Source organism: Hyperolius riggenbachi, chromosome 2 (genome assembly GCF_040937935.1).
Source record: "Hyperolius riggenbachi isolate aHypRig1 chromosome 2, aHypRig1.pri, whole genome shotgun sequence".
In the NCBI taxonomy this organism is placed as follows: domain Eukaryota; kingdom Metazoa; phylum Chordata; class Amphibia; order Anura; family Hyperoliidae; genus Hyperolius; species Hyperolius riggenbachi.
Window position 1 is genome coordinate 564,090,364 of NC_090647.1, and position 19,685 is coordinate 564,110,048.

The following is a 19,685-nucleotide window of genomic DNA, read 5'->3' on the forward strand; positions in this document are numbered from 1 at the left end:
GAGGCCTGTGAGGTGAGATGTGGTCCTCCTGTGAGGCGATGGCTCTGAGGGAAGGCCTGTGAGGTGAGATATGGTCTTCATGTGAGGTGATGGCTCTGAGGGAAGGCCTGTGAGGTGAAATGTGGTCCTCATGTGAGGTGATGGCTCTGAAGGGAGGCCTGTGAGGTGAGATGTGGTCCTCCTGTGAGGTGATGGCTCTGAGGGAAGGCCTGTGAGGTGAGATGTGGTCCTCATGTGAGGTGATGGCTCTGAGGAGAGGTCTGTGAGGTGAGATGTGGTTCTCATGTGAGGTGATGGTTCTGAGGGGAGGCCTGTGAGGGGAAAAGTGGCCTCCTGTGAGGTGATGGCTCTGAGGAAAGGCCTGTGAGGTGAAATGTGGTCCTCCTGTGAGGTGGTGGCTCTGAGGGGAGGCCTGTGACGTTACTCTTGTGGCTGTGGCCCTCCTGTGAGGTGATGGCGCTAAGGGAGACCTGTGAGGTGAGATATGTTCCTCCTGTGAGGTGAAGGCTCTGAGGGGAGGCCTGTGAGGTGAAAAGTGCCCTCCTGTGAGGTGATGGCTCTGAGGAAAGGCCTGTGAGGTGAGATGTGGTCCTCCTGTGAGGTGATGGCTCTGAGGAGAGGCTTGTGATGTGAGATGTGGTTCTCCTATGAGGTGATGGCTCTGAGGAGAGGCCTGTGAGGTGAAATGTGGTCCTCCTGTGAGGTGATGGCTCGGAGGAGAGGCCTGTGAGGTGAGATGTGGTCTTCCTGTGAGGCGATGGCTCTGAGGGAAGGCCTGTGAGGTGAGATGTGGTCCTCCTGTGAGGCGATGGCTCTGAGGGAAGGCCTGTGAGGTGAGATATGGTCCTCATGTGAGGTGATGGCTCTAAAGGAAAGCCTGTGAGGTGAAATGTGGTCCTCATGTGAGGTGAAGGCTCTGAAGGGAGGCCTGTGAGGTGAGATGTGGTCCTCCTGTGAGGTGATGGCTCTGAGGGAAGGCCTGTGAGGTGAGATGTGTTCCTTATGTGAGGTGATGGCTCTGAAGGGAGGCCTGTGAGGTGAGATGTGGTCCTCCTGTGAGGTGATGGCTCTGAGGGAAGGCCTGTGAGGAGAGATGTGGTCCTCATGTGAGGTGATGGCTCTGGTCTGTGAGGTGAGATGTGGTTCTCATGTGAGGTGATGGTTCTGAGGGGAGGCCTGTGAGGTGATGGCTCTGAGGAAAGGCATGTGAGGTGAGATGTGGTCCTCCTGTGAGGTGATGGCTCTGAGGAGAGGCTTGTGATGTGAGATGTGGTCCTCCTGTGAGGTGATGGCTCTGATGAGAGGCTTGTGAAGTGAGATGTGGTCCTCCTGTGAGGTGATGGCTCTGAGGAGAGGCCTGTGAGGTGAAATGTGGTCCTCCTGTGAGGTGATGGCTCTGAGGAGAGGCCTGTGAGGTGAGATGTGGTCCTCCTGTGAGGCGATGGCTCTGAGGGAAGGCCTGTGAGGTGAGATATGGTCCTCATGTGAGGTGATGGCTCTGAGGGAAGGCCTGTGAGGTGAAATGTGGTCCTCATGTGAGGTGATGGCTCTGAAGGGAGGCCTGTGAGGTGAGATGTGGTCCTCCTGTGAGGCGATGGCTCTGAGGGAAGGCCTGTGAGGTGAGATATGGTCTTCATGTGAGGTGATGGCTCTGAGGGAAGGCCTTTGAGGTGAGATGTGGTCCTCATGTGAGGTGATGGCTCTGAGGAGAGGTCTGTGAGGTGAGATGTGGTTCTCATGTGAGGTGATGGTTCTGAGGAGAGGCCTGTGAGGTGAGATGTGGTCCTCCTGTGAGGTGATGGCTCTGAGGGAAGGCCTGTGAGGTGAGATGTGGTCCTCATGTGAGGTGAAGGCTCTGAGGGATGGCCTGTGAAGTGAGATGTGGTCCTCATGTGAGGTGATGGCTCTGAGGGAAGGCTTGTGAGGTGAGATCTGGTCCTCATGTGAGGTGATGGCTCTGAGGAGAGGCCTGTGAGGTGAGATGTGTTCCTCATGTCAGGTGAAGGCTCTGAGGGGAGGCCTTTAAGGTGAGATGTGGTCCTCATGTGAGGTGATGGCTCTGAGGGAAGGCCTGTGAGGTGAGATGCGGTCCTCATGTGAGGTGAAGGCTCTGAGGGATGGCCCGTGAGGTGAGATGTGGTCCTCATGTCGGTGATGGCTCTGAGGGATGGCCTTTGAGGTGAGATGTGTTCCTCATGTGAGGTGATGGCTCTGAGGGAAGGCCTGTGATGTGAGATGTGGTTCTCATGTGAGGTGAAGGCTCTGAGGGATGGTCTGTGAGGTGAGATGTGGTCCTCCTGTGAGGTTATAGCTCTGAGGGAAGGCTTGTGAGGTGAGGTCTGGTCCTCCTGTGAGGTGATGGCTCTGAGGAGAGGCCTGTGAGGTGAGATGTGGTCCTCATGTCAGGTGAAGGCTCTGAGGGAAGGCCTATGAGGTGAGATGTGGTCCTCCTGTGAGGTGATGGCTCTGAGGGATGGCCTGTGAGGTGAGATATGGTCCTCATGTGAGGTGAAGGCTCTGAGGGATGGCCCGTGAGGTGAGATGTGGTCCTCATGTGAGGTGAAGGCTCTGAGGGATGGCCCGTGAGGTGAGATGTGGTCCTCATGTGAGGTGAAGACTCTGAGGGATGGTCTGTGAGGTGAGATGTGGTCCTCCTGTGAGGTGATGGCTCTGAGTAGAGGCCTGTGAGGTGAGATGTGGTCCTCCTGTGAGGTGAAGACTCTGAGGGATGGCCTGTGAGGTGAGATGTGGTCCTCATGTGAGGTGATGGCTCTGAGGCCTGTGAGGTAAGATACTTTTATGAGATGATGCCAGGCACATGAGGCCTCCTTATATAGTGTGACTCACGTTTGAGGAGAGATTAGGCCTCGCTCCCCCCATGTACTCTGTGTTCGCAATCACTCCAGTTCTCTAACATTCCTCCCCTGATGAGGATGGACTGCCGATGTTTCTATCAATAATCTCCAGGTCATTAACCCGTTTATGAATCGATGGAATATGTGCTATGAGGCTCTTTATGCTGAAACTTTACATTTTCTGTGATGAGAGGTCTGCAGCATTGTCACCGCTGCTCACGTCAGGGAGGAGAGCGTTAAACGGCTCAGCAGTCAATACAGGAGAAGGAAGAAAATCCATACTGTGCTATTAGCAAGATGAGTAAACAAGAGGAGCCGCCACACTGCTGCACCCCAATGCCCCAGACACAACAGGAAATACTGCCCGGGTCATGTTCCGGAGGAGAGGAAGAGCTTAGGCAAAGTCAGCAGAACGCTGGTGTCTGCCTGGGCCTTCCTGCACCGCATCTCATTCTGCCAGACACAACCGGAAATACTGCCCGGGTCATGTTCCGGAGGAGAGGAAGAGCTTAGGCAAAGTCAGCAGAACACTGGTGTCTGGGCCTTCCTGCACTGCATCTCATTCTGCCAGACGGGGGCTTCTCTGTCTGCGGGTATAACTCTATCCTATCTATCTATCTATCTATCTATCTACCCTGTTTCCCTGAAAATAAGCACTACCCTGAAAATAAGCCCTATTGGCAGTTAAAGGAGGAGGAAGGTAAACCTGTATAGGAGCTTATACAGGAGGCATCAATAGATGTTCTTTATTCTCTTCCTCTGTTAACCATAGGCGGCATTTTGCTGGGCTTCAAGAAGATGTTGGGGCTGCACATATGGTAGGTGTTCGGAGAAGCTGACCGCGCTGCATGTGACAGAATCTTGTGTCTGTGATGTGGAGCGGGGACTCTGCTGGGCTCACGCTACCGATGCCTGATTTCCTCACTGCATTGCAGCCACACACACCCTACCATGCAATCCAGAAGAGGAAGAGACGAGCAAGTGGGGACACAGCGGTGCAGAGCTGATCGGGCACCAGTCCTGTCATCCAAGCACAGAGCAAGGTAATCAGCTGAGCAGGGATGACAGGGAAAATGCCTGATCAGTACCGTACATTCCTGTGCAATTCACTGGTGTGTAAGTTTGGAAGCTTATGCAGTGTAAAACAAAAGTTTGCTTTCTTAAAACAGAAAGTATTTGCGATAATTCAGGTTGGAAGCTTATACAGTAGGCATTAGATTCTACCTGCTCTTCAATCTTCATGGTGTTCATAGAAATATAAGACTTCCCCTGAAAATAAGGCCTAGCATATCTTTTTGAGCAAAAATTAATATAAGACGTTCTTATTTTCGGAGAAACACTGTATCTATGCATCCATCTATCTTTTAACTATCTATCTATCTATCTATCTATCTATCTATCTATCTATCTATCTATCTATCTATCACCCATCTACCTACCATATCTATCTATCTATCTATCTATCTATCTATCTATCTATCTATCTATCTATCTATCTATCTATCTATCTATCTATCTAATCTATCTATCTATCTATCTATCTATCTATCTATCTATCTCTCTCTCTCTCTCTCTATCTATCTATCTATCTATCTATCTATCTATCTATCTATCCATCCATATCACATATATCACTATCTATCTATCTATCTATCTATCTATCTATCTATCTAATCTATCTATCTATCTCCCGTTTGTAGTGAGCCATCCCATATAAATGTATAATTACAATCTGGCACCTAATCTGAGGATTTCATGAATCAGGTCACACGTACATATTATAAATATAACTCCCTTACAGTCTAGCGGCAGCAGCGAGTACATTTGTAGCAATCAGTGTCCTGGGTGACCTTCTCTATTCAGAGATTGGAAGTGACAGTTGTGACGCGCCCCCCCGGCTGTAGCTGGTACAAGACACGGCTGTGCTGTGGCATTAATACCACCAACACATTACTGTGAAAAATGAGAGTAATAATAAGAATATTTTACCTTTCCTTCATCTCTCGGAGTGTCGCTTAAATGTACGACTGGACCGGGGTGCGTCTTGGTAGATCTAGGAGAAAAAGCATGATCTGTGACATGTGACTTATACATTCTCCTAACCTCACATCTCTGTACCGGCTATTGCCAATCAGGGCTGGGGAGTCAGTACAAAAATCATCCAACTCCTCAGTTTATTGAAACCACTGACTCTGACTCCAGGTACCCAAAAATTACTCCAACTCCTGAACTGTGACCCCAATACCTCCATCTTCCAACACTGCACTACTGCGGGTCAACCGGCCACAAACATTTCCTACCTCTGTAAGTTCTGATCAGGATCTTTACAGATGGCCATTGTTTCAGAGGCAGAGGCACTATCCATGACCTTGAGACTATACTGTGTACTCCTATCTGTTTATTGCCTGAGGAAGCGGGAACATACCCGTGAAACGCGTTGCACTGTTTGTTTTGGAGTATATTAATAAACCTGTTGACATAAAACTGACGGTATCTTGTCTGCTTCGGGAAGGAGAGACCACCACCACCTCCTGAGGGATTATAAGCCTTTTAGAACCTTTTATCCTGCTGGCGCCTCTGTTCACTCTTACATTATCGTTTCATACCTCTTATCTTTTGGAGATGAGAAAGAGGGTCTCCTTTAAATCCCCCCCCACCGCCCCCTAGCCACACCCCTTGTCACACCCCTAAAACACCCCTAGTCACTCATGTCACAAAAAAAAAATGAATAAGCAAGAGATGTAGTTGTGTAATTCAAACCACACTGGTTCTTTGTATCATCACTAGTTTTCTCTCTATAATAACATTTGAAAATAAGAAACGTATCAGTTTAAAGGATGGGAGTAAATGTTTATTAGATAAGTGCACACATTCTGCAAGAGGGACAATTCTTCCTTCTGGATGAACTTGCTGGACGGATGTCTTTTTTCAACCAAACTATGTCTCTCTGTTAATTGAAGAAGAAAGAGCACCTGTCCCTCTGGAATAAGGGACGGTTGTGAGCTAGGATTAATTCATACACAAAATCAATGTTTCAGAGCAGAGAATGTGAAATGTATGTGTCAGTAAATGTATATGATTGATTTCAGTGATGTACGTGGCCCTCAGTAATGCTGTACACACAACGCAGTTACTGTCACCTGCAGTGATCGGGAGTTCGTCCCACTGAAGACAGTTTGGGGTTGAGTTCTCTACAGACACGTTGCTAGTGAGGAGGTTAGCGATACATCCTGTGGCTGTGGGGAGGGGCGGAGGGACGATGTTGCGCTACAGAGGGGAGGGGTTAAGATCACAGTATTGGACGGCTCTAGGATGAGATTATCTTACCAAGGCATTGGGGAGGCTGTACACACAATAGAATATTACCAGAGACGACGGCCCCGAATGGCCACCTCGGCCAAGGACCCTGTAGCCCGTGTACCAGGCTCTAGGCTTTAAAGTGGTCTGAAATTCAGCATTTCTTCTTCGCTCTAAAATACTCCTTACAGATTTAAACCTACTATCACAACGAAAAATTGTAACAGAACATCATTCAAACTGTTAAACACAGCATTTTGTCCTGCCATGAAATGCCCTTCAGCTTAGGATCCAACACGAAGTGGAGATAACAGTATCTTTTGTTTACACTCCTCAGTTGATGCATTGGGCTTGATTCACAAAGCCGTGATAAATGATATCACCGCGGTGATATGCTTAGCGTGCGTACAGGTTTGCGTGCATAGAAGTAAAAAGTTTGCGCGCATTAACTTTCCCCGTTCACGAGCTAATCCATATTTTAGCATGTGAATGGGGAAGTTAATGTGCGCAAACCTTTACTATTATGCGCACAAACCTGTATGTGCGCTACCCCGCGCGCTAAGCATATCGTGGCTTTGTAAATCAAGCCCATTGTGTGTACCGACTGAAAAGGAGCTCTCTGTGAAGCTCTCTCTGCTTTCAGCATACACACAGTTCAGAAGAGCTAACTAGAAGATTTTATTATATTCTAAAAAGCAGCTTGAATAAAATGCAATGGCAGCTTTCAGAGCAGATAAACTGTACTTTGGGAACTTGTAATTTGTAAACAGACAATATTACTTGTGCGCAAAAGCAAATAGGACTGTATGAGTAATAAAAAGTAGCAAAACACATTTTTATTGAATGTTTTGTCAGACCACTTCAATGTCCTGGCCATGTCTGTCCTTCTAAAACCACCAATGCCATGTGACTCACAATTAATTCCAGGTACGACAATCGCTATACTTAGGGAATGAAGTGAATAATTCTGATTCTTCTGACTTGTTTTAAAAAAAATTCAGTAAACAAATAATAGTCTTTTTTTGTAATTTAACACCATAAAAGTTATATTTCCACTTCACTTTCCAGCCAGCTATGGATTTCCAAAACTAAAAAGAAGTGGAATGGAAAACAAGTGTTTGCTTTCTTAAAACAGAAAGAATTTGCGATAACTCAGGTTGGAGTGAGCTTAAAATGTCTCCCAGTGCATCACTGCTGAATATATACAAATTAACCATTGTTGTCCTTAGAAGCTAAACACACCTCCAGATCCGCTGGAACCGCTGAAACAGAACACATCATTGCATTCCAGCGGTTCTGGAGGTGTGTTTAGCTTCTAAGGGTAACAATGGTTAATTTGCATATATTCAGCAGTGATGCATTGTGGGAGACATCTCAAGCTCACTCCAACCTGAATTATCGCAAATTCTTTCTGTTTTAAGAAAGCAAACTTTTGTTTTCCATAACATTTTAGTAAGGGGGCTTTTAGGACCATTGTAGCCCCTCACACACTCCAATGATTTCTGGGTCACCATGAGCTTGCTGGTTAGTCTGTACCTAACAAGAAGTGTAACCCTTTCCAATACTATGCCGGACTATGTCCAAAATTGGGCTCTTCCAGTATAGGCCTGACATAGGGAAAATGACTGCTGCTAGGGGGCGCTGTTGCCGGATAAAACTCGTCAGCAGCTCCTTAAAGAGAATCTGTATTGTTAAAATCGCACCAAAGTAAACATACCAGTGCGTTAGGGGACATCTCCTATTACCCTCTGTCACAATTTCGCCGCTCCCCGCCGCATTAAAAGTGGTTAAAAACTGTTTTAAAAAGTTTGTTTATAAACAAACAAAATGGCCACCAAAACAGGAAGTAGGTTGATGTACAGTATGTCCACACATAGAAAATACATCCATACACAAGCAGGCTGTATACACCCTTCCTTTTGTATCTCAAGAGATCATTGTGTGTTTCTTTCCCCCTTCTGCTCTCATGCACTGAAGTTTCAGGCTGCTCTTTTCTTCTTGCAAACAGCTTTGCCCTTGTCTGTAATCCTCAGTATGTGAAAGCCCAGCCAGCTCAGAGGACGATTTATCCAGCTTGTAAAAGATAAGAGAGAAGAGAGAATTTGCCATAATCTAAATAACACACAGGCAGTGTGCAGAGAGGGGCCTGGAGGGGGCAGATTCATCACAGAACCACAACACTGAAGAACTTGGCAGCCTTCCAGACACAGGCCGACAAGTCTGACAGGGGAAAGATACATTGATTTATTACAGAGACTGTTATAGTAGAAAGTGCTGCAGTAAGCCAAAACACATTAGAATAGCTTTTGGAACTTGTAGGATGATAAAAAAACAGGATGCAATTTTTGTTACGGAGTCTCTTTAATTTAAATATTATGTGGGGGCATTTGGGTGCGACAGTAGGGACGCCGTCGCCGAATCCTGTCCGGATGACGTCACCCTATGTGGATCAACGTGTTGGACTTGAACTCCTCCAGCACCACCCTATGCCACATAATTACGCAGACGCATGTATGATAGGGGCGGAGCTACTGCACTCAAGCTGGTGCTGGTCCCGCCCGCTGATGCCGGGTGGCCTCCACTCTCTAGTGTGAGGAGGTAGAGATCCCTGCCGCTGCAGCACTTGCTGGATCATTTCTCCACCCCCACACCGAAAAAAATGTGAGAGAAGGGAGCATCAATTGTCCATGGACTGGAAAAGGTTAAACTGGGCTTCTTCCCAAGCCCGGGACCGGCGCTCTCTCTTTTATCAGAATGGCTCTATAATATCTAGGGGTGCTGGTATCAGCCATAGCTCCACCTCGGGGGTATTGGCTGTCCTCGGTCAGTTGAGTTATTTCTACACAAATATCACATACGTGTCAATGCAATTTTGTTTTAAAAAAGGTGAAGGTTCACATTAAACATCATTCCTTGGCGGAGCGACCCTTTAGTTTTTAAAAAAACGCATAAAAACAAATGCGGTTTTCAAATGCGTTTCCAGGCATTTTAATGTGTTTTTATGCGTTTAAGTGTGTTAAAACGCATCAACCGCTTTTCAGAAACACTTGAAAATGCATGTGTTTTTAAAAATACAGCAGTGGGCTCAGGCCCTACATGATCTATTGCAGAGATGGGGGGGCGGAGGGGAGGAGTCTTTGGAGCCCATTTTGATTCACATAATTGTAATATATTTTATGTATGAAATTAAAGAATGAAAAAAAAAACACCCTGAGACATTTAATCACCAAAACCCCCAACATGTCATCCAGCGGGCAAAATAAACAGCAATCGCGGAGCTGCGTAATCTTCTATTCTAGCTACAGAATCAATTAACTGTAGCCTATTTCATGGCCGGAGTCCACTTAGAAAGCAAATCAATCACCTGTCACATTTCAGTTTTTCATTAGTAAAGTGAAGCTATTCGCCCCTCCAGCAGATATAACCACAAGCCCTGGACATGCATACAGCATCAGGAGCGGTGCTACCATGAGTCAGCTCTAAAAAGGTGCACACTCATTATACAAACTTTTTGGGCCAATCTTACCAAATCTACAGTATGTAGTAGACGAGTAAACTGAGGGAATATACTTTAAATGGATAGTTTAGGTAGTATCTGATCTTACATAGAAGTGGTAAGATTGTACAAAGAAAGATTGTATTAGTGGGTACCTTAAAAGCCCAATCTACACGATACAATTCTTTATACGATTCGATTACGATTCTATTTACGATCCGATTAAATCCAACTATTCGAACAATGGCAAATCGAATTGAATCGAATCCCGATCGGACATGTTGGATTTAATCGGATCGTAAATAGAAGAATCGTATAAAGAATCGTATCGTGTAGATTGGGCTAAAGTGAACCAGAGATGAAGCACCCTCTTGTATTTTACCTTATAAATCAGTGGGAACATGACAGTAAACACCTAATCTGCTCTTTGTTTCATTGTTCTCTGTTTAATCTGACTGTTATCACCTCTGATAAGAATCCCCAACTGAGCATTCAGTCTGGCTTTGCTACTGAATGATTATAGCTGAGTCTGTCTTCTCTGGTGTCTTTTCAAGCCCAAGCCTGCCCCCTTGTGGCTCTGCTGTAATGACTCAGCTATAATTATTCCCTGCAAAGCCAGACTGAATGCTCAGTCCGGGATTCTTATCACAGCTGATAACAGACACTTTTAGCAGTGAGGATGAAACGGAGAGCATGGTAAGTGTTTCCTCTAATGTTCCCACTGATATATATGGTAAAACACACAAGGGTGCTTAGTGTATGCTAAGAGCAAATCAGGACATTGGCTCACTGACGTTTTACTACCATGCAGCCGTATTTCTGTAGCCCAGATGCTACCCCAGTGTCCACACTGTAATTCCTTGTTACCTGGATCAGTGAGCCGATGTCCGCCGGGAGACTTGGGCGCAGGATACAGCCGATATACGGCTCACCCTGCTCCTGCACAAGTCAAGACAAGACAAGACAAATAACATTTATATTGCGCTTTTCTCCTTGCGGACTCAAAGCGCCAGAGCAGAGCAGCAGCCACTAGGGCGCGCTCTATTTGCAGTAGCAGTGTAAGGGAGACTTGCCAAAGGTCTCCTACTGAATTAGTGCTGGCTTACTGAACAGGCAGAGCTGAGATTCGAACCCTGGTCTCCTGTGTCAGAGGCAGCGCCCTTAACCATTAATTACTATTCCCCCTCCAGGTCCACATGGATGGTGGAATTTAATTGGCTTCCAGCTATTGCTGGTGGCCGTATTACAGTGTTTGAAAATTAACTTCAGCTCTGTCTTCTCACGGCGCTAAAGTTACTCACTGAGCGCCGCTATAGGCGTAATTCCTATTATGGTTTATGGTGGCGCCGGCTGCGCCCAAATCTTCTGCGCTGGATTTGACGTGATTGACATGAAGGCCACAGTTGTTCCAGGGGTGACTCCTAAGCTGGAGGAGTGTCCCCCTCAGATCCCAGGAGCAGCCCCCCAATACTTGCTGCACGCCCACACAGCTGGCAAACCTTCCTTAGGTGGAGGTTCTTTAAAGGGATTGCTACTCTTAGGGGCACTCAGCTGCTCCGTATACATGAATATGTTCTCAGCACTGCTCAGGCAATATTGACATCAGGAGAAGGTAAATCCTCTCCTGACCAGATGTAAGTCGATGGTTCCGGTGATCGGACAGCCGTGACTGGATTCCCGGGAAGTGCGTCTCTATCTGGTGATTGGCAGGGATGTCGGTGTGAGCCGGTCAATAGAGGCCGGGTAATGATACGTCTGCAGCAGAGAGTAATTATCTGCAATACTTCCCCCTCTCTGTGATACAATCAGGCTGCTGCGCTGGAGACCGGGATAAGGATCGCCCGGTTATTGCTGCATTTCCTCCGAGGATGTGGCTGACTGCAGAGCGGGGCGCGGGTCAAATACCGTGTGGTGAGGTCAGCGCTGCCAAGCAAGCACCATCACCGGCGGCTCAATAACAATGCCAACCTGCTAAAGCAGAGCTCCAGCTAAAACCTTTTATTTGCCATATCAGAATCAGACTTTATTCGCCAAGCACGACTGGGCTGTGCCCGGAACTGATTTTGGCAATAGTAGCGCACAGTAGGAAGTAGGAAGAACGCAGATTGTCAGATAATAATAATAATAATGACAACATTAATCAGTAGCAACAGCGCGGGGGGGATGGTGTCATGGAGAGAGTTCAAGAGTTTTACTGCAGAGGGGGAAAAAGTGTTCCTATGCCTTGAGGTCCTGGTAGAGAAGGCCCAGAACCTACGGACTGATAGGAGTCGACTAAAGAAAAGATAGCCTAGGTGCAAGGGGTCGTTGGCAATTCTCATTGCTCTCAAGCGCAGTCTGGTGTTATGGTGTCTGATGGGGGAACGGGTTTCCTGATTACCCTCTCCACTGATCTGATGACCCTCTGTGGTTTGTGTCTGTCACTGGCTGAGGAGCCAATGTACCAGACCAGGATGGAGGAGCAGAGGACTCAATAGCGGCATAGTAGAAGGACCTTAGAAGTTCCTGGGCCATACCAACTTCTTTAGTTGGGGAAGGAATAATACTCTTTGCTGGGCTTTCTTCTGGGTTGCGATAGTGTTGGGATCGCACACAGGGGCTGCATTGACTCTTTCATCTTCAGTGCCGTTGATACAGATCGGAGGTGGGTTAGTGGAATGCTTTCTGAAGTTAATGAACATTTTTACGGTTTTGGTTGTGTTTAGGACCAGCCTATTCTCTCTACACCAGTGGTAAATTCTATCAATAAGATGCCATCTAGGAGAAGGGACTCTGTGTGCAGCCTTCAGGTGAGCTCTGCATCTGCTTCACGCTGGGGTGTGTGTGGGACGTCACAATCTTACTCTACCCTCATCCATCTCTTGTTTGCATAATCCCTCCCCTTCCAAATCCACAAGGAATGGGGAGAGGAGGAAGTGGAGCAATATTCCATCACTGCACACACCTGGCCTCCGAGTGAAGTTACTAAGCTCAAGCTCAGAAGGACCGACCCAACTCATCTCCCATCATGCTTTGCAAAATAACAACTCCTAACCTGACAGTACAGTGGTGAACCGAGCAGCACTAACCACTACACCACCGGCAAGATGTGGAGGGGGAGGTGTTCTCAGGAGGGTACAGGCATCCTATAGAGCAGGATGTGGAGGAGGAGGCGTTCTCAGGAGGGTACAGGCATCCTATAGGGCAGGATGGGGAGGGGGAGGCGTTCTCAGGAGGGTATAGACATCCTATAGGGCAGGATGTGGAGGGGGAGGTGTTCTCAGGAGGGTACAGGCATCCTATAGGGAAGGATGGGGAGGGGGAGGCGTTCTCAGGAGGGTACAGGCATCCTATAGGGCAGAATGGGGAGGGGGAGGCGTTCTCAGGAAGGTACAGGCATCCTATAGGGCAGGATGGGGAGGGGTAGGCGTTCTCAGGAGGGTATAGGTATCCTATAGGGCAGGATGGGGAGGGGGAGGCGTTCTCAGGAGGGTAAAGGCATCCTTTAGGGCAGGATGTGAGGGGGAGGCGTTCTCAGGGGGGTACATGCATCCTATAGGGCAGGATGTGGAGGGGGAGGTGTTCTCAGGAGGGTACAGGCATTCTATAGGGCAGGATGTGGAGGGGGAGAAGTTCTCAAGGGTACAGGCATCCTATAGGGCAGGATGGGGAGGGGGAGGCGTTCTCAGGAGGGTACAGGCATCCTATAGGGCAGGATGTGGGGGGGGAGGCGTTCTCAAGAGGGTACAGGCATCCTATAGGGCAGGATGTGAGGGGGAGGTGTTCTCAGGAGGGTACAGGCATCCTATAGGGCAGGATGTGAGGGGGAGGCGTTCTCAGGAGGGTACAGGCATCCTATAGGGCAGGATGTGGAGGGGGAGGCGTTCTCAAGAGGGTACAGGCATCCTATAGGGCAGGATGTGAGGGGGAGGTGTTCTCAGGAAGGTACAGACATCCTATAGGGCAGGATGTGAGGGGGAGGTGTTCTCAGGAGGGTACAGGCATCCTATAGGGCAGAATGTGGAGGGTGAGGTGCTGCAGGGAGCCGGGAATCAGCTGCAGATGGGGAAAGGTCATGGCTGAAGTTGGTGATTTATGTCTCCTCTGTCTGAGAAAGGAAAATGTATCACTTTAATAATTGCCAACCTGCTAGATTTGTATTCATTTCCTAAATGCCACAACATAAAACCGGCCCGGCAAGGCTGCGACATTTCACCGGCACAGTTTACACAGCTTGTAATGGGGGGCTGATCATACCCCATAATACAGCCAAGAACATTATAGACTCACTGCAGCTCCTCCACATTCTGCAGAGCGAGAGTGCCGGGTGCAGGAAACAGGCAGCACGTTCTGCGGGGTCTGAGCAAGAACGCCGGGCGCAGGAAACAAGCAGCACGTTCTGCGGGGTCTGAGCAAAAACGCCAGGTGCAGGAAACAGACAGCACGTTCTGCGGGGTCTGAGCGAGAACGCCGGGCGCAGGAAACAGGCAGCACGTTCTGCGGGGTCTGAGCGAGAACGCCGGATGCAGGAAGCAGGCAGCACGTTCTGCAGGGTCTGAGCGAGAACGCCGGGCGCAGGAAACAGGCAGCATGTTCTGCGGGGTCTGAGCGAGAACGCCGGGCGCAGGAAACAGGCAGCACGTTCTGCGGGGTCTGAGCGAGAACGCCGGGTGCAGGAAACAGGCAGCACGTTCTGCGGGGTCTGAGCGAGAACGCCGGGTGCAGGAAACAGGCAGCACGTTCTGCGGGGTCTGAGCGAGAACACCGGGCGCAGGAAACAGGCAGCATGTTCTGCGGGGTCTGAGCGAAAACGCCGGGTGCAGGAAACAGGCAGCACGTTCTGCGGGGTCTGAGCGAGAACACCGGGCGCAGGAAACAGGCAGCACGTTCTGCGGGGTCTGAGCGAGAACGCTGGGCGCAGGAAACAGGCAGCACGTTCTGCGGGGTCTGAGCGAGAACACCGGGCGCAGGAAACAGGCAGCACGTTCTGCGGGGTCTGAGCGAGAACGCTGGGCGCAGGAAACAGGCAGCACGTTCTGTGGGGTCTGAGCGAGAACGCCGGATGCAGGAAACAGGCAGCACGTTCTGTGGGGTCTGAGCAAGAACGCCGGGTGCAGGAAACAGGCAGCATGTTCTGCGGGGTCTGAGCGAGAACGCCGGGTGCAGGAAACAGGCAGCATGTTCTGCGGGGTCTGAGCGAGAACGCTGGGCGCAAGAAACAGGCAGCATGTTCTGCGGGGTCTGAGCGAGAACGCCGGGTGCAGGAAACAGGCAGCATGTTCTGCGGGGTCTGAGCGAGAACGCCGGGTGCAGGAAACAGGCAGCATGTTCTGTGGGGTCTGAGCGAGAACGCCGGGTGCAGGAAACAGGCAGCATGTTCTGTGGGGTCTGAGCAAGAACGCCGGGTGCAGGAAACAGGCAGCATGTTCTGTGGGGTCTGAGCGAGAACGCCGGGTGCAGGAAACAGGCAGCATGTTCTGCGGGGTCTGAGCGAGAACGCTGGGCGCAAGAAACAGGCAGCATGTTCTGCGGGGTCTGAGCGAGAACGCCGGGTGCAGGAAACAGGCAGCATGTTCTGTGGGGTCTAAGCAAGAACACCGGGTGCAGGAAACAGGCAGCACGTTCTGTGGGGTCTGAGCGAGAACGCCGGGTGCAGGAAACAGGCAGCACGTTCTGTGGGGTCTGAGCGAGAACACCGGGTGCAGGAAACAGGCAGCACGTTCTGTGGGGTCTGAGCGAGAACGCCGGATGCAGGAAACAGGCAGCACGTTCTGTGGGGTCTGAGCGAGAACGCCGGGTGCAGGAAACAGGCAGCACGTTCTGCGGGGTCTGAGCGAGAACGCCGGGCGCAGGAAACAGGCAGCACGTTCTGCGGGGTCTGAGCGAGAACACCGGGTGCAGGAAACAGGCAGCACGTTCTGCGGGGTCTGAGCGAGAACGCCGGGCGCAGGATACAGGCAGCATGTTCTGTGGGGTCTAAGCAAGAACACCGGGCGCAGGAAACAGGCAGCATGTTCTGCGGGGTCTGAGCGAAAACGCCGGGTGCAGGAAACAGGCAGCACGTTCTGTGGGGTCTGAGCGACAACGCTGGGCGCAGGAAACAGGCAGCACGTTCTGTGGGGTCTGAGCGAGAACGCCGGGCGCAGGAAACAGGCAGCATGTTCTGTGGGGTCTAAGCAAGAACACCGGGCGCAGGAAACAGGCAGCACGTTCTGCGGGGTCTGAGCGAGAACGCCGGATGCAGGAAACAGGCAGCACGTTCTGTGGGGTCTGAGCGAGAACACCGGGCGCAGGAAACAGGCAGCACGTTCTACGGGGTCTGAGCGAGAACGCTGGGCGCAGGAAACAGGCAGCACGTTCTGCGGGGTCTGAGCGAGAACACCGGGCGCAGGAAACAGGCAGCACGTTCTGCGGGGTCTGAGCGAGAACGCCGGGCGCAGGAAACAGGCAGCACGTTCTGTGGGGTCTGAGCGAGAACGCCGGATGCAGGAAACAGGCAGCACGTTCTGTGGGGTCTGAGCAAGAACGCCGGGTGCAGGAAACAGGCAGCACGTTCTGTGGGGTCTGAGCGAGAACGCCGGGTGCAGGAAACAGGCAGCACGTTCTGTGGGGTCTGAGCGAGAACACCGGGTGCAGGAAACAGGCAGCACGTTCTGTGGGGTCTGAGCGAGAACGCCGGGTGCAGGAAACAGGCAGCACGTTCTGTGGGGTCTGAGCGAGAACACCGGGTGCAGGAAACAGGCAGCATGTTCTGCGGGGTCTGAGCGAGAACGCCGGGTGCAGGAAACAGGCAGCATGTTCTGCGGGGTCTGAGCGAGAACGCTGGGCGCAGGAAACAGGCAGCATGTTCTGCGGGGTCTGAGCGAGAACGCCGGGTGCAGGAAACAGGCAGCATGTTCTGTGGGGTCTAAGCAAGAACACCGGGTGCAGGAAACAGGCAGCACGTTCTGTGGGGTCTGAGCGAGAACGCCGGGTGCAGGAAACAGGCAGCACGTTCTGTGGGGTCTGAGCGAGAACACCGGGTGCAGGAAACAGGCAGCACGTTCTGTGGGGTCTGAGCGAGAACGCCGGATGCAGGAAACAGGCAGCATGTTCTGTGGGGTCTGAGCGAGAACGCCGGGCGCAGGAAACAGGCAGCACGTTCTGTGGGGTCTGAGCGAGAACGCCGGTTGCAGGAAACAGGCAGCACATTCTGTGGGGTCTGAGCGAGAACGCTGGGCGCAGGAAACAAGCAGCCAATTCTGAAGGGTCTGAGCTAGAACACCGGGTGCAGGAAACAGGCAGCACGTTCTGTGGGGTCTGAGCGAGAACGCCGGATGCAGGAAACAGGCAGCACGTTCTGTGGGGTCTGAGCGAGAACGCTGGGCGCAGGAAACAGGCAGCACATTCTACGGGGTCTGAGCGAGAACGCTGGGCGCAGGAAACAGGCAGCACGTTCTGCGGGGTCTGAGCGAGAACACCGGGCGCAGGAAACAGGCAGCACGTTCTGCGGGGTCTGAGCGAGAACGCCGGGTGCAGGAAACAGGCAGCACGTTCTGCGGGGTCTGAGCGAGAACGCTGGGTGCAGGAAACAGGCAGCACGTTCTGCGGGGTCTGAGCGAGAACACCGGGTGCAGGAAACAGGCAGCATGTTCTGCGGGGTCTGAGCGAGAACGCCGGGTGCAGGAAACAGGCAGCATGTTCTGCGGGGTCTGAGCGAGAACGCTGGGTGCAGGAAACAGGCAGCATGTTCTGCGGGGTCTGAGCGAGAACGCCGGGTGCAGGAAACAGGCAGCATGTTCTGTGGGGTCTAAGCAAGAACACCGGGTGCAGGAAACAGGCAGCACGTTCTGTGGGGTCTGAGCGAGAACACCGGGTGCAGGAAACAGGCAGCACGTTCTGTGGGGTCTGAGCGAGAACGCCGGATGCAGGAAACAGGCAGCATGTTCTGTGGGGTCTGAGCGAGAACGCCGGGCGCAGGAAACAGGCAGCACGTTCTGTGGGGTCTGAGCGAGAACGCCGGTTGCAGGAAACAGGCAGCACATTCTGTGGGGTCTGAGCGAGAACGCCAGGCGCAGGAAACAGGCAGCCAATTCTGAAGGGTCTGAGCTAGAACACCGGGTGCAGGAAACAGGCAGCACGTTCTGTGGGGTCTGAGCGAGAACGCCGGATGCAGGAAACAGGCAGCACGTTCTGTGGGGTCTGAGCGAGAACGCTGGGCGCAGGAAACAGGCAGCACGTTCTACGGGGTCTGAGCGAGAACGCTGGGCGCAGGAAACAGGCAGCACGTTCTGCGGGGTCTGAGCGAGAACACCGGGCGCAGGAAACAGGCAGCACGTTCTGTGGGGTCTGAGCGAGAACACCGGGTGCAGGAAACAAGCAGCCAATTCTGCGGGGTCTGAGCGAGAACGCCGGGTGCAGGAAACAAGCAGCCAATTCTGAAGGGTCTGAGCGAGAACGCCGGGCGCAGGAAACAGGCAGCATGTTCTGCGGGGTCTGAGCGAGAACGCCGGGTGCAGGAAACAGGCAGCATGTTCTGTGGGGTCTGAGCGAGAACGCCGGGCGCAGGAAACAGGCAGCGCATTCTGCGGGGTCTGAGCGAGAACGCCGGGTGCAGGAAACAGGCAGCGCGTTCTGCGGGGTCTGAGCGAGAACGCCGGGCGCAGGAAACAGGCAGCACGTTCTGTGGGGTCTGAGCGAGAACGCCGGGCGCAGGAAACAGGCAGCACGTTCTGCGGGGTCTGAGCGAGAACGCCGGGCGCAGGAAACAAGCAGGACGTTCTGCGGGGTCTGAGCGAGAACGCCGGGCGCAGGAAACAGGCAGCGCATTCTGCAGGGTCTAAGCGAGAACGCCGGGTGCAGGAAACAAGCAGGACGTTCTGCGGGGTCTGAGCGAGAACGCCGGGCGCAGGAAACAGGCAGCACGTTCTGTGGGGTCTGAGCGAGAACGCCGGGCGCAGGAAACAGGCAGCACGTTCTGCGGGGTCTGAGCGAGAACGCCGGGCGCAGGAAACAGGCAGCGCATTCTGCAGGGTCTAAGCGAGAACGCCGGGTGCAGGAAACAAGCAGGACGTTCTGCGGGGTCTGAGCGAGAACGCCGGGCGCAGGAAACAGGCAGCACGTTCTGTGGGGTCTGAGCGAGAACGCCGGGCGCAGGAAACAGGCAGCGCATTCTGCGGGGTCTGAGCGAGAACGCCGGGTGCAGGAAACAGGCCGCATGTTCTGTGGGGTCTGAGCGAGAACGCTGGGCGCAGGAAACAGGCAGCACGTTCTGCGGGGTCTGAGCGAGAACGCCGGGCGCAGGAAACAGGCAGCGCGTTCTGCGGGGTCTGAGCAAGAACGCCGGGTGCAGGAAACAGGCAGCACGTTCTGTGGGGTCTGAGCGAGAACGCCGGATGCAGGAAACAGGCACCACGTTCTGCGGGGTCTGAGCGAGAACGCCGGGCGCAGGAAACAGGCCACTGATCCTTCTATAGCCACACAGAGGAAATGTATGCAAGATCTTTCAGAGGCTGATCTCATACTTCTAACCACTATTGCTAAAATGTGTAACATATAAAATGCATTGTAAATTTCTTCTTTCCTATGCTGTAGCTTTCAGTAAGCAGTAAAAATATGACAGATCTGACAGGTTTTGGACTAGTTGATCTTCTCATGGGGGATTCTCAGCATTATCTTTATTCTTTACAAAAGCACTCTCTGTACAAGATTTATGCAAAGATAACAGCCAGCCCCTCTACTGTTTTGAAAACTACTTTGGCAGTTGGACTCAGCAAATGGCGTTCAGTAAGGGCTTGTTCACAACTAGGGCATTTTGCGTTATTTTTTAGCGCCGTCGATTTAAAAAAAAACACCCTTAATGATTCCTTATGGGATAGTTCATATTAGCGCATTTCGTCTGCTTTCCGCTCAGCAAAGCGCTGCCTGTTCCATTTTTAGGGCGTTTTTGCTACAATGGAAGGCATAGGAAAAAAATTGCGGAGGACGGCATTGCGTGGGAGCGATCCGTGCGTATGGGGCTGGAGAAAGCCCCAGGTATGTATACAAACTTTTATTTAATCCAGCTCTGGTACACTTTA

At 51.5% G+C, this 19,685-nt stretch overlaps 1 protein-coding gene across 6 annotated transcripts in view; it reads right to left on the bottom strand.

Moving 5' to 3' along the window:
- STXBP5L (syntaxin binding protein 5L) overlaps positions 1-19,685 on the bottom strand; it is a 376,217-nt gene that overhangs the window by 169,812 nt on the left and 186,720 nt on the right. For all 6 annotated transcript variants that reach the window (XM_068270954.1, XM_068270953.1, XM_068270957.1 and 3 more), the window contains exon 6: positions 4,845-4,908. In XM_068270954.1, the coding sequence (XP_068127055.1) occupies positions 4,845-4,908 (64 nt within the window). The remainder of the gene's footprint in view (positions 1-4,844; positions 4,909-19,685) is intronic.